The 14,775-nt window shown below is 36.8% G+C and overlaps 1 protein-coding gene across 5 annotated transcripts in view; it reads right to left on the bottom strand.

Moving 5' to 3' along the window:
- The window catches only part of ppip5k2 (diphosphoinositol pentakisphosphate kinase 2), a 131,033-nt gene that overhangs the window by 23,925 nt on the left and 92,333 nt on the right, over positions 1-14,775 (bottom strand). For 2 of the 5 annotated variants that reach the window (XM_033017375.1, XM_033017376.1), the window contains 2 exons: positions 12,679-12,852; positions 8,020-8,089 (listed from right to left, as the gene is read on the bottom strand). In XM_033017375.1, coding sequence (XP_032873266.1) covers positions 8,020-8,089; positions 12,679-12,852 — 244 coding nt within the window. Of the gene's footprint in view, positions 1-5,899; positions 5,963-6,779; positions 6,900-8,019; positions 8,090-12,678; positions 12,853-14,775 lie in introns of all 5 variants that reach the window. The other 3 variants (XM_033017377.1, XM_033017378.1, XM_033017374.1) reach the window with 2 other exon arrangements.

Here is a 14,775-nt window from a genome sequence, read left to right as displayed (position 1 = left end):
TAACTAGCTGGGTATCACAGGGATCAGTGTTGGCTTCTACCATTCACTATATATATATCAGTAATCAGAATCAGACTGAATGTAACATCTTCAGTTTTGCATTAAAAAAACAACCAAAAGCCAGGAAGAAGGGGAGGGGAGGGGTGAAGGAAGAATGCATGCTATGATGCAGAGTCCTTAATACTCTTAGACAAGTTGGATGAGTGATCAAATGCAGGGCAGCTGTGAAGCTGTGAGGTTATTCAATTTGGTTCTAAAACCTTTGAAATGAGGAAGACAGATAATTATCTGAATGGTGATTGTTTTGGCAAAGAGAAAATACAATAAGACCTGGGTGTGCAACACAAGTTGCTGAAAGTGCAAGTGCAGCAATCAATTCAGAAGGCAAATGGTATATTGCCCCTTTTTGTCATGAGAATTTCAGTACAGGAACAAGAGTTTCTTGCTGCAACCATACAGGGTCTTGGTGATATCCCCTCCTGGAGTTGTGTGCAGTTTTGGTCTCTGTTTTTGACAGAGTAGGTACAAAAAGTGCTTACTGGACTGATTACGGGATAACCCAGAACCAGGAATTATAACAGCAGAATCTACACACCATTTTAAATTAAGATCGTGTGATATTTCTTGACCCACTGGGTGGTGAACCTCTCTACTGAGGAAGACTGTGGAGGCAAATTATAGATATTAATGCCAAATGGTTCAAGGGATATGGGGAGAAGGTATGAACTGGGTAATGAAGCATCCTCATTCAGATCAAAATTCAAATCATGTCTGCTTTATTTTCACATCTTCATATTGATAATGAAAGTAGTTCATTCAAACTGCAATTCATTGGTGCATTTCAAATTAGTATCTTGAAGTTTGCAACACTGAACAAAAGTAAGCTGAATGAGGAGGACATTTTTTTAACCCAGTGGAAATTATTTACTAATTGGATTTCAGAAGTTTATAGTCTAAAAAAAACAGGTTGCTGATGTTCACTTGAACATCAAGTGTAAACTGTATTTCTCATTACTTGGTAACATAGCAATATTTTCAGAGGTACCCAAAAATGCTGGAGAAACTCAGCGGGTGCAGCAGCATCTATGGAGCGAAGAAGATAGGCAACGTTTCGGGCCAAAACCCTTCTTCAGCAATATTTTCAGATGAGTCAGTAATTGACACTAAACAGGGAACCTGCATACTAGAGCCAAAGCTATGGGTATGATTCTTAACGAAAGATGGATTAATTCAAAAGCTTCCAGCTGCCTTTCACTTTAATGTCCATCTTACTCCCACTATGGGCTTCTTAAGAGTGGAGGAGCAGGCCAAAACCGCATAATGCATTCCAAACACAAAAATTCAATTTCATTGAAGCACTAACTGCAAAGATTTGCTTTGCGCTTTTCACTTTATTAAAAAAAAGGATTATTACTTTAACTTGGCATGCTAGGGTTGGCAGTTGAAGTGCACGGTTGACCCCATTTTGTATACCTACTAATTCATTCAAAAAGAAGCCTGTTACATAGTTTTCACTAAAGGAAAATGGCTACAAAAAAATGAAACAAATTGGATCCTTTGTAGACAGCATTTCCATTATACTGCAAGTAAAAATGTCAATACCATGACACTTTAATAAAAGATTTCGTAAAAATATGATGCAATATTTTTTCAGACGTAAAATATACCAGTCACAAAATCGAGAATAATGGACTGCATAAGCAACCTTCATAATAGTAATTCATCAACAAAATCAAGTATTCCGAGAGCATAATGGCACAGATCATTTGCTCCAAAGCCAACACGTATGACTAGACTTACATGGGAGAACATGAGAGAACATTGAAAAAAAAAAAAGACCAATGCATCCAGTTTCTAGGACCACCTCCTTGAGTACTCTGTAATGCAGACCATCAGGCCCTGGGATCTGCTTTCAGTCCCAACAGTTTACCTAACACCATTTCCTGACTAATGTGGATTCACTTCAGTTCCTCCCTCCCACTAGATCCTCGGTCCCCTAGTATTTCTGAGAGATTGGTTCTGTCTTCACTAAGGAAGATACAAACAAAGTACTTGTTTAATTGTTCTGCCATTTCCTTGTTTCCCCATTATAAATTTATCTGTCTCTGATTGTAATGGATCTATTTTTTTCCTTTTTACATATCTAAAGAAGCTTTTAGAGTCAGCTTTTATATTCCCCGCAAGCTTTCTTTCATGCTCTTTTTCTGCCTCTTAATTAACCCCTTTGTCTTCCTCTGTTGAGTTCTAAATTTCTCCCAGTCCTCCGGTTTGCTGCTTCCTCTGGCCAATTTATATGCCTTTTCCTTGGATTTATCTCTATCCTTGATTTCCCTCGTCAGCCATTGTTGAGCCGCCTTCCCCGTTTTATTTTTTCGCCAGACAGATGAATCCATGCGGTCTTGCAAAGATCCATGCGAAGATTAATTTTGCCATTGCATCTCCACCGTCAACTCTTTAAGTATAATTTGCCAGTATCCTAGCCAATTCCCGTCTCATACCTTCAAAGTTTCCTTTCTTTACGTTCAGGTTACATAAAGCATGACATTTAGTACATTGCTAACTCAGTAACTGGCTATCACTCAGAGAGAGAGAGAAGTACAAAATGTGGCAGTTTGGGTGCATAGGGTTTCATTGATCACATCATTGGATATATAGTTTAACTATAGGAAAAAATACTAATGCCTTTTACAAACTCAGGACATCGCAAAGCACTCAGAGCCAATAAAATGCTTTTGAAGCATGGTCATAGTTGCAATGCAGGAAACGCAACAGCCAATGCACAACAAATTTCCACAAGGTGACCTGAATGTTTTGGAGATGTTTGTCAAGATAAATTTGGCAAGCACTCTGGGGACAACTTCATTGATCTTCCTTGAAACTATGGAACTTGACCATTTATGTTCACCTGAGGATTTAGATTTGTTTTTAATTAACTTATCTGAAGCAATGGATTATACATTTAAATCTCTATATTGGGACTTTATGTCATGGCCTTCCGACTAAGAAGCAAAAGTGCCAAGTTTTCAACTTCAAGTCGCACTCTTAAATACCGTTCAAAGCAGATTAGTATGCCCAATACACATAACGTTTGACCTTAATTTTTCAAGAGGCTTACTAATGCTATTTATGTTCAAATGGAAACTCGTCTGTTAATCACCAATTTTGGGTTTCACCATCAGAATCTATGAGAAGGAAGTGAAAATTTAAATACAGAATATGAATGGTTACTTTCTTTTTTTGTGGAAGTGCACCAAGAGAGAGAAATTAGTTCAACATGACCACATTCTTCCTCTTATTGTGAAATATCTGTTTGAATTTGAGATGTGATGATTACCAAATATACAAAAGATACTTGCCTTTATACGGCACGTTTATCTGAGTCAATTGTTTATAGGCATAATAGCGTATCAAATTTGTCAATGAGCTACACTGGTTAAAATCTCGTAGATAAGAATTATGTGACATGTTAAAGGATCAAACACTAGACAGGAATGAAAGTTTTCCAGATATAGACCCATTGCAATCAAAGCCATATCTGCAATTGATGTAATTATTAAAATAAAGATTGCTCCAGAGAACATAATCACTGGAGTCAGTACATATACAGTTACATATAATGAGTGTGGGATTGGACTATATCACATAGGTAAGGATAGGAGAGGCCATTAGAGATATAAAAAGGATATATTTTGAAAAAAGCATGGATTAATTAGCATGACTACTATATAGTACATGACAGAATAGAGATGGAGTTGAAGATTAGAGAAAGGAATTGGTGAAAGTGACCTAAGACGATGTTGTTAGACTTCCCAACTATAACTGAAAGAAAATGTTTATTTCATTAAGAAAATTCAGCCAGCAATTTGATAATCTAGAAACTGTGAAAGGATCAGCGGAAGAGTTAAAGCTAATTATGTGCTGGGATACATGTGGAGACTAATGGGCCTGTCCCATTTAGGTGATTTTTCAGGCGACTGCCAAGTTTCCTGCAGTCACCTGAAAATCTGGAACGGTGACTGTCAGAGTGGAACACACACACAAACCTATCGCTTCCTTCACCAGCCCGTTATGCAGACAGGGGACAGGGCAAGTGGGGGGAGAGCTGTCTGAGTGAAATTCACACGGTGCAAAGCCAATGTGATACAGACACACACGATGTTTGGCGACCATGTGGCGACTGCATAGTCTCCTGCAGTCGCCTAAAAAGTCGCCTAAGTGGGATAGGCCCATAACACTGCTTTTTGGATGATGGAATGGAAATGCATAAATCACTCAATGGAAATGCATAAATAAAACAAAGGGGGTGAAGGCAGGTCTTTGAGATCAGTATAGGAGTGATACACGCTTTTATACGTGATATGGATGACGACAAAGATATAATGCAAAGAGTAGAACTTTGATCAAACTGCAAAATTCCAGACTGCTCCATTTGCACAAACATGTTTGAGATTAAGTATTACCATGTAACAGTTAAAGTTCATTCAGTTCATTTTCACACATAAAAAAGGGTTTGAAACTCAAAAGTATATATACTGTACTTTTTAAATCATGGTGAGAATGTTCAGAAAGGTCATGATAATCCTTCTAACTCGGTAAAGCAGAGGATAAACTATTGATGTCACATCTATTTATGCATTTTGTCAATTTATTTTACTGGGAATTAATTTTCTTGTTGGGTATTATGCAATAAATCTTTAAATTTTGTTGTAGATATGCAAGTGGCTCACTATGATCAAATATTATCTACGTTTTCATGAAATTTGAGCACCAATAAAAATTGTAAAATGGAGGCACGGAATTCTGCAAATGCCGGAACCTTGAGCAAAAACCTTTATATTTCACTCCTCCTTTCCTTCCTTGTCTGACACCCTTTTGGCTCCATTCCACCTCGAGCTCTGGTCACCATCTCTAAACTTCTAATCCCTCCCCCCTCGTACCCACCCATCGCTTTCCATGCTTTGCCCCACCCCTATCTCTCTTTACAAACCTTCTCGATCAGTCTGAAGAAGAGTCTCAACCCAAAATATCTGTCCATTTCCCTCCACAGATGTTGCCTGACCTTGTAGAGTTCCCCAGCACTTTTGTTTCTTTTAAAACAGTAGTGGTTGTTCTATATTTGTAAATCCAAAGAACCCTCAACAGGTTATATCACTACTGCATGCTCAATGGAAAAGTTGATTAAGAGCAACTGGAAGATTAATATGTTGAAGAAACATTAGGTCTAATAAAGAAAATTATCAAGAACTGTGTGGTGACAAAATGTCATGGCTGAGGTAATCATACATGCATTGTCAAAGCAGCAGCTATAAGGATCAATAAACCTTTTCTCATTCTCATCTTTCTCATGTTCGAATACTTAATTTGTTTATTAATTCACAGCTGAGTATAGATTTTTAACATGTAGGGGGAGGCTGAAGATGTAAAATAGTTGAAAATCGTTATGTATATTTTGGAAAATCTTCATGTGTGAAACTTTTCAATTTATCGTTTTCATCTCCATCATGTGTCATTTAAGACAGAATTTAGAACAGCTATTAATTTATATGTGAAATAAGCAATTATGAATACACTATTAATAACATTTATACAATATTTTTTTTCCATAATTTAATATAAACCCTGTGTACCCTAACATAGTGCACAGAACAAGAACGACTTCCACATATAACACGGAAACAACTAGAAATGATGATGCAATTTAATGAGAAAAATAAAAGGTTGAGGGAAGAGAAAAGAAAAACAAAATAATTCTGCAGTCCCATGCAACACATTTCCAAGAGATGTGCCTAATGGGAGGATAAAGAAGGTGAATGGTAAAAGTTTGCATCCAACATTACAAATAAAAGGGGATGAAGCAAAGGATAAACTTTGCTGGAGAGGGGATAAAAAGCAAACATACCATTGGTTGGGTGTCGAGCAAATGAGATAGAAAATCTTTTTACAGCAGAACTGCATGTGGCGTCTAAGAGAGAGAAAAACAGGTACCTGAAATTTATAACAACTAGCAGAAGCGGGTTCCCTCCCTCCCAAAAAAAAGGATTGTTAGGCTGCATGCAGGACTGTTTAGAGGGAAAAAGTAACTCAATGCAAGACAGTCAGCTGTTATAGATCCTTTGACTACCATCAAGTGTTAAACGCATGTTAACATTTAACATCATTCAGTTCAGCAAAATGCAAGACTGGATTAGTTCACATGAGGAGAGAATTTGCCATTTCTCCACCCGTCAGCTCTTAGAAGCTCTGTCCAAAATACAGTTGTGCTTCAAACACCACCACATTAATTGATCATGCATTCTGCATTATTTGAAAGGCCAGCAAATGCATTTATTTACAAGGAATTAATCAAGTTTTACACCACTGGATTTTATGAATTAATGGCATGTATCCTTTTAGTGAACATTATTCAGTAACTAAGCATTGCAGTCAAATTCGTTTTAAACAGTTACAAATTATATATACCCCCAAGTTTTATATATGGTCCATTGTTATTTGTGCAAAATGTCCAAAAATGTTGACTGATTAGTGATTTAAAAAATGGGAATGTTTTAAAGCTAAAGTGCATCGATTTGAAATCTAGTTTAAATGCAAAATTGTTGTGTAACGACTATGTCTGAAGTGTAAATAGACAACTCCATTATGGTATATGCATGCGAACAAGCTGCTCGTCCACAGCCTCAGGTTTTGGAAAGGGAGAAATAGGATTCTGCTACTGTCATCACAGAATAGATTTTTCCAAAGAAATGGTTACAGATTTTTGCTGTGTTGGTGTGTGCACATACCATCAAAGCAGCCAGATGATGTCAGCTTTTTACGATGCGCACGAGCATAATCCTGTAGGTTAGGTGCACTCGAGGAACCCCCCAGCACAGTAGTGCTAAACAGGCCTGCACAGTGAGACCCTAATAGGAGTCAGAGAAAACACACACAAACCAGGTGTTCTTTGTTCCAAAGGAGGGAATCATGCAGCATGCCTTAGAATTATGACAAGATCATTATCTCTTATTAGAATGGCAATACATCAACCATTGGAAATGCATAGGTTTTTACGGTACACAGCTAAGACAGTTGAAGCTTCACCATCAGATACCGCACCGTTAAAAATGGTTTCAATGTTTAAATGGGCCTAAAAATAACTTAATCGCCCAAGACACCTTTGCATGATATATCTTTCTCCTTTCCATTATATGCGGCTATAAATAAATGTTGAGACATCATCCATCAGATTCATCAAGTCAACCATCTATATTTTGTATATAATCATTTGCAAGTATCCTTAGAATGTAAGATGTGTTTACAAAAATATTGGGCCTATATTCCATTCACATTTGAGGGAGAAAATGCAGTTACTTATACAAAATTTTCAAAAAACTTTGCTGTGGGAGTCCAAAGCTGGAAACTCAAATAGTTTGTTCTCTGTACATTAACGCTTACATTTTCCACACTATAGCATATTCTGAAATGCAGGCTAGATTTATGCTGCATTTTATTCTTAAACTATGCACAGCCATTTAATAAACTACTCCTCTTCAAAAATAAATTGCTTTACAAATGTAAAAATATTAGATTATTTTAATTACTGCATCTGTACGAAAGCAACAAAAAGCAAATCTCATAGCAAGTTACAAGCTATACAAGAAGCCAAGGCTTTTGTTGCAAACCCATGCTTTATGCAAGTGACTTCAAAATCAAGTCAGAATGGTGCAGATTACTCACATGACAGCAGTCTTTCAAATGAGACAGTTTTAAAATTCACCAACATCTTTTATATCTCTGAAACTTCAGAAACACTTTCATTCTGCATTTATAATTTGTGCATGACTTTTCTTAATTTTCACAGTAAACCAACAAAAGCCATAACACAAGAAATAAAATGCCTTTATTTTCTCCTTTACTGCCTACAAGTCCTTCTGATAGCTACCAAGATTAATTTATTTCTAAATACTAATCATTTTGCTTCAAAATAATTGGAAGTGGAAACATAATAAATTATTTCCCAGTCTTTGCACTCTTAGCACTTACCAAGCCCACTGTATTTCTGTTCTGAATAGGATCTTCCACCTCGCATAATAGTACTGGTTTCTGGAAGCACCTGGAAAGAAATAGTGAACAGCATTTTAAACATGAATAAATAAGCAGTAAGAACAGAAGACAGTTTTACACTAAAATCTGCTTAAGACAATTAATGTTAATAAGCTGCATGAAAAATGTTAGTGGAAATGTATGGGTGAAGATAATGATAGATCATGCAAAGTCCTTTAGCCTGAAATGAGTCCATTCCACCTATAATGTCCTTGCAATGGGATGACATAGGAAATGTGGAATTATCGAAGAAGTAAAATAAACACATGGGGAAAATATCAATTTACAACAGCATAGAGATATTGCTCTATTGCTTCATCAGTTAAGAAAACAACACCAGTCGCAGTAAAGAGAAAACAAAGCACAGACAAGTGTGTTTGAGAGAACAGATCTTTACTCCATGCAGTGGATATATAAGAGTTCTGTACACGTTGCACATTCCTCATTAGTGTCTTACGTTGCAGTACCTCTTTTCATTTAAGTTGCATTTTAATTTTGGGCCCCGACATAAACATCTTTCATTCTTCTGACAGCTGCATAATTTATTTCCATAAAAACAATTTATGTAGCTTGATTTAACCGGAAGAATGCTGGTTGCCAATATCTACCATGATCTATACAGTGGCTTGCAAAGGTTTTCATACCCCTTGAACTTTTCCACATTTTGTCACGTTACAACCACAAACATAAATGTATTTTATTGGGATTTTATGTGATAGACCAACACAAAGTGGTGCATAATTGCGAAGTGGAAGGAAAATGATACATGGTTTTCAAATTTTTTTACAAATAAAAAACTGAATATTGTGGCGTGCAAAAGTATTCAGCCCCCCTGAGTCAATACTTTGTAGAACCACCTTTCGCTGCAATTACAGCTGCAAGTCTTTTGGGGTATGTCTCTATCAGCTTTGCACATCTAGAGACTGACATTTTTGCCCATTCTTCTTTGCAAAATAGCTCAAGCTCAGTCAGATTGGATGGAGAGCGTCTGTGAACTGCAATTTTCAAGTCTTGCCAGAGATTCTCAATTGGATTTAGGTCTGGACTTTGACTGGGCCATTCTAACACATGAATATGCTTTGATCTAAACCATTCCATTGTAGATCTGGCTGTATGTTTAGGGTCGTTGTCCTGCTGGAAGGTGAACCTCCGTCCCAGTCTCAAATCTTTTGCAGACTAACAGGTTTTCTTCCAAGATTGCCCTGTATTTGGCTCCATCCATCTTCCCATCAACTCTGACCAGCTTCCCTGTCCCTGCTGAAGAAAAGCACCCCCACAGCATGATGCTGCCACCACCATGTTTCACAGTGGGGATGGTGTGTTCAGGGTGATGTGCAGTGTTAGTTTTCCGCCACACATAGCGTTTTGCATTTAGGCCAAAAACTTCAATTTTGGTCTCATCTGACCAGAGCACCTTCCTCCACATGTTTGCTGTGTCTCCCACATGGCTGGTGGCAAACTGCAAATGGGACTTCTTACGGCTTTTTTTCAACAATGGCTTTCTTCTTGCCACTCTTCCATAAAGGCCCGATTTGTGGAGTTGTCTTGTGGACAGATTCTCCCACCTGAGCTGTGGATCTTTGCAGCTCCTCCAGAGTTACCATGGGCCTCTTGGCTGCTTCTCTGATCAATGCTCTCCTTGCCCGGCCTGTCAGTTTAGGTGGACGGCCATGTCTTGGTAGGTTTGCAGTTGTGCCATGCTCTTTCCATTTTCGGATGATGGATTGAACAGTGCTCCGTGAGATGTTCAAAGCTTGGGATATTTTTTTATATCCTAACCCTGCTTTAAACTTCTCCACAACTTTATCCCTGACCTGTCTAGTGTGTTCCTTGGGCATCATGATGCTGTTTGTTCACTAATGTTCTCTAACAAACCTCTGAGGCCTTCACAGAACAGCTGTTTTTATACTGAGATTAGATTACACAAAAGTGGACTCTATTAACTAAATAGGTGACTTCTGAAGGCAATTGGTTGCACTGGACTTTATTTAGGGGTATCAGAGTAAAGGGGGCTGAATACTTTTGCACGCCACACTTTTCAGTTTTTTATTTGTAAAAAAATTTGAAAACCATGTATCATTTTCCTTCCACTTCACAATTATGCACCACTTTGTGTTGGTCTATCACATAAAATCCCAATAAAATACATTTACGTTTGTGGTTGTAACGTGACAAAATGTGGAAAAGTTCAAGGGGTATGAAAACTTTTGCAAGCCACTGTATATCAATATATAATTATTACCAGGGCAATGAAAAGAGATTTTACAGCAGATAGCTTGGGATTTTAGTATGGCAAATATGTTATAACTTACATTAGAAAAATATATATTTGTACTTGAAAACATGGTTTATTTTCAAATCTGGAAGCAGGCCTCAGGATGATTACTAACCATTCAATGAAAATAAAAATTTAAAATACACTGTCAGAAATAAAAACAGACCATTTTGGAAGCACTTAGCAGGGCAGGCAGCATATGTGTAAAGAGAAACGGTTACCATATCACGTTGAAGACCCTTAAAATGATCTTCAGCCAAAAATATGAACTCTCTCACAGATGCTGCCTGACCTGCATTCCAGTGCTTCCGGCATTCGCTGCAAATATCTTAACAGAATGTTGTGATACAGTGACTAAAGCTTAAGAAACTCATATTTTTGGGGCACTGTGAGGTTACCCTAGGATTACTTTGGACATTACTACATTAGAGAGAAATCAATGAGAAATGTGGTTCACTGCAAATTAGTCCATGTAGGTTGGTATTAAACAATAAAAGATTAGAAAGTTCCTAAGCAGCACCTCCAATTTGAAATTTTAAGAGATTAAGATCTCCCAGAATAGTAATAACACAAGTTGAAGCATATTCCTGTTCCTGAATATTACACAAGGATCTCATTACTATCAGATTTATAATCTACAGTGGTGCCCTGTTAAATAAAATAGCAAAGATTACCAATTCAGATCACAACCACTAATATACCAGAGCACTAATTGCTTAAAATGATACGGAGACCAATAAAAACCAACCATTTCAAAATATGGGGGGAAACTAAAAAAATTAAAATAGTATAAAAAGTAAAAAAATTATTAAATTGAATACAAGTGGCCCGTGTTAAGTATATGCATATACCATAGTAGTCAAATCCCTAATCCATCAGCTGTGTTATTTCCAATTAGCGTTATGTAAGTACACATTTTAGCAGAGCTATCTGCATGTTTATACCAATGCGAGGTCCTGAAATAAGTTTTAAAATGCAGAGGAATAAGTGATTTAGATGAAAGTAGATTATAATTTGGATTCTGAATATAAAACAAATTTATAGAGGAGAAAACCTAAAGCTATTTGTGGTTTAAAAAATATTTAAAAATAACAAGAGTGTCAAGAGGGATATAATGGCTCCTGAGCTGCTGGATATTGGTCAAATGGCAACTGTTTAAAAATCATGGTGACACAAGGAACTGCAGATGCTGGAATCTTGTACAAAAACAAGTGCTGGAAGAATTCAATGTGTCAGCCAGCACCTCTGGCGGGAGATAACTCAAACTCAATAGACAGACGATGTTTTTGGTCGGGTCCTTTCATCAGACTGATGATCTGCCGAGTTCCTTCAGCAGTTTGTTCGTTTGCTTAAGATTCCAGCATTTGCAGTCTCATGTCTCTGTTTGAAGATTATAACTTCTTTGACTTTGCATCTTTTAAGTTAATTGTGTTTTTCTGGTTTTACCTTTTCCTTGTAAAATAGGAAATACACACAAAAACATATAATTAGGAACTTAATTATGTCGGATAAGGTTCATGGTAAAATCATGGAAGGAACAAGATTAATTATCCCACTGCACCCTTCCTTATCACAAGTTTTTTAAGCTAGACAAACAATATTAGATTTTTTTGCTTCTTGATATAAAAACTATCCTGACTAAAATGTTTTTGAGCTAAGCCTGTTTCAGTTTCAAAACAAACGTTCTTCAACTAGATTTATACTAAATCATGCCATTTAAGTGAAATTATTTTGAAAATGTTTACCTACAATGCTATAGCTAATTGTAGCTAGACATTGGAGTAATCTGATTTACAGGGTCATTTTATGGTCACACCAAAAGGGAAAAACATGGAATTGTTTAGAATGCTTGGTTTACACACTAACTGTTCTATATTTCATTTTAATTTTTGTTGGTCTCTGGTACAACATTTTCAGCTACAGATGTTTTAAGAAGTCTAATTATCAATGAAATTGGTACTGCAACATTCTAGTTAAAAGAGAATACACCTATAAAGAATAGCAGAAAGAAATGCAAGAGCAGCAAACATAGGTTTCTTGCATGGATAAGCAATTACACAGCAAAACATAATCAAAAATCTGAAGTATTTTACAAATAAAAGTGTTTTTTTCCAGTATTAATTTAATCTAAGGTTGTTTGAATATAAATGATAACAATTCATGTCAACTGTTTCCATTTACTTCATCAATTTAAACTATTTTGTTAATTATGAGTCAATGTTAAAATTAATACGAGGGACTTTTAAGACAGACCTGAGGAATTACGGTGAATGTTTGAACAGTGAAAATGGTGAATTTCATAAAATGAAGGAAAATTGAAAAACCTGTTGCCATGAGCCAAAAATACTTGATGTGAAAGCCAATGATTTGGGGGAGACAGGGGAAGAAGTGATTTGTTCCCCTGATCTGCGTCTTCGACGCCCAGCACCCACACCACTAGTGTAATGCATCCAGGTACCACTACACTCTGGGCTAGACAGACTCAGGGGGCTCTCTTCCTGGAGGTGAGAAAGGGTGCAAAAACAACAGCAAAGCATTCAAAGTTAGACTTATTTAATCCAAAGGAATCAAAAAATCTCTACTAACTGTATCATAAATCATTAACTATTCACTGGCATAAGCAACTAACAATCCCAAAGCGTATGCAGAAAATTCAACACATTTCCCTTAATTAGATAAATAAAACATTAAAAAGTACCCTATTGAAATGCGTACAGGCCATACATTTCTGTTCAATAAATGGAGTCTGCAATCCAAGTTTATTTGCAGGGACAGTTGGAAAGGTTCTTGCCTCTCTTCTTGGCCCTGCATCCATATCAATGCAGGGGTATGCGAGTCAAGTCACTAATCCAGAAGTTAGCAAAATTATATAAAGGCAAAACTTGTATGATCCAAGTAGACCTAAACGTTACTTGCTTTACACAAATAAGGTTATAACAATTAAGTTAGTCGGGAAGTTTTTTTTGTGTTCAATACTCTTTCAGATTACAATTCACAAAAGAAAAGAAAAATCAAAAGAGCAATTTCAAGTTCTTCTCCTATGTAATTATACTCTGATCCAAACATGTTGCTTGGGTACTATGTACATCAGGGATGTCCAACCTCTGAGGCAGGGGGCTAGATTAATATGTTGCAACCAATGAATGAATGTCATTGACTGAATCAGCCCTAAAAACAGCAAAACATTGAGGCCCCTGCATTCCAGCTTTAATATGACAACAAGCATTGCTTGAAACATTAAGGTAAGCTGAGAAAGAGAAAAAAATAAAATCGGTCACCTTGCTCTGAGAAGCAGGGGGACCAAAGAGAGGCAGAGCAATAAGATGCTGGTGTAAATTAATAATAGGATATGCAGCAGCAGAGGCACAGAAATGGAAACCTCCAGCATAATGCCTACCTGATTCAAATAACACTCCATCAATTAGTGTGCACAAGTACTTAACAGAACAATTTGTCTGAAGAAAGGAATTATAGTCTTAAATTGAGGAAACGCACAGTAATCCAGATATTAAAGGCTAACCGGGTCAGATCCAGCCTGTGAGCATAGAGTGGACAACCATGATGTACATCTCATACCTGGTATATCCTGCCTTTAAATCTCATCAGTATGTTAATCTTAAAAACAATGACTATGTTGAAGAAGGGTTTCGGCCCGAAACGTCGCCTATTTCCTTCGCTCCATAGATGCTGCTGCACCCGCTGAGTTTCCCCAGCAATTTTGTGTACCTTCGATATTCCAGCATCTGCAGTTCCCTTTTGAAGACTATGTTACCATACTCAGTTAATCTCCAAATATATCAATTTATGAATCTAATAAAACAAACCTAACGAATAACCTAAATAAAACCTAAAGGGAAAAAAAGACAAATTGAAAGATACAAGGACAATGTGATGCCAGGTGCTATTGTGAATTGTGGAATATGCAACTTCAAATTAAATTCAGATGACTGAAAATCTTGTTGAACATTTAACTTGTATGTACATGTCAATGATATTTCTGTCAGCTAAAAACTAGAGATTCACAGATGACACAATGGAAGGACAACAAAATCACTCATTACACAATAAGCAGGCAATAAAAAATTACTGCACAATTACAGCAATTGTACAGTGTCTGAAGAACCCGATACGTCACCTATCCATGGTCTCCAGAGGTGCTGCTTGACCCACTGAGTTATTCCAGTTATTCCAGCACTGTGTACTTTTTTTTTTACAGCAAATGTATATGCAGTGCCCTCCATTATGTTTGTAACAAAGGCCCATCATTTATTTATTTGCCTTTGTACTCCACAATTTGAGATGTCAGATTTTAATAAAGGCAATGTTTATACATTTTAGTTTCACCATGTAGAAATGACAGCAGTGTTTATACATAGTCCCTGCATTTCAGGGCACCAAAATGTTTGGGACACACCAATGTC

This window comes from Amblyraja radiata, chromosome 3 (assembly GCF_010909765.2).
Source record: "Amblyraja radiata isolate CabotCenter1 chromosome 3, sAmbRad1.1.pri, whole genome shotgun sequence".
NCBI lineage: Eukaryota > Metazoa > Chordata > Chondrichthyes > Rajiformes > Rajidae > Amblyraja > Amblyraja radiata.
Note: the sequence above shows the minus strand (reverse complement) of the source record. Positions and strands in the feature narration are given on the sequence as shown.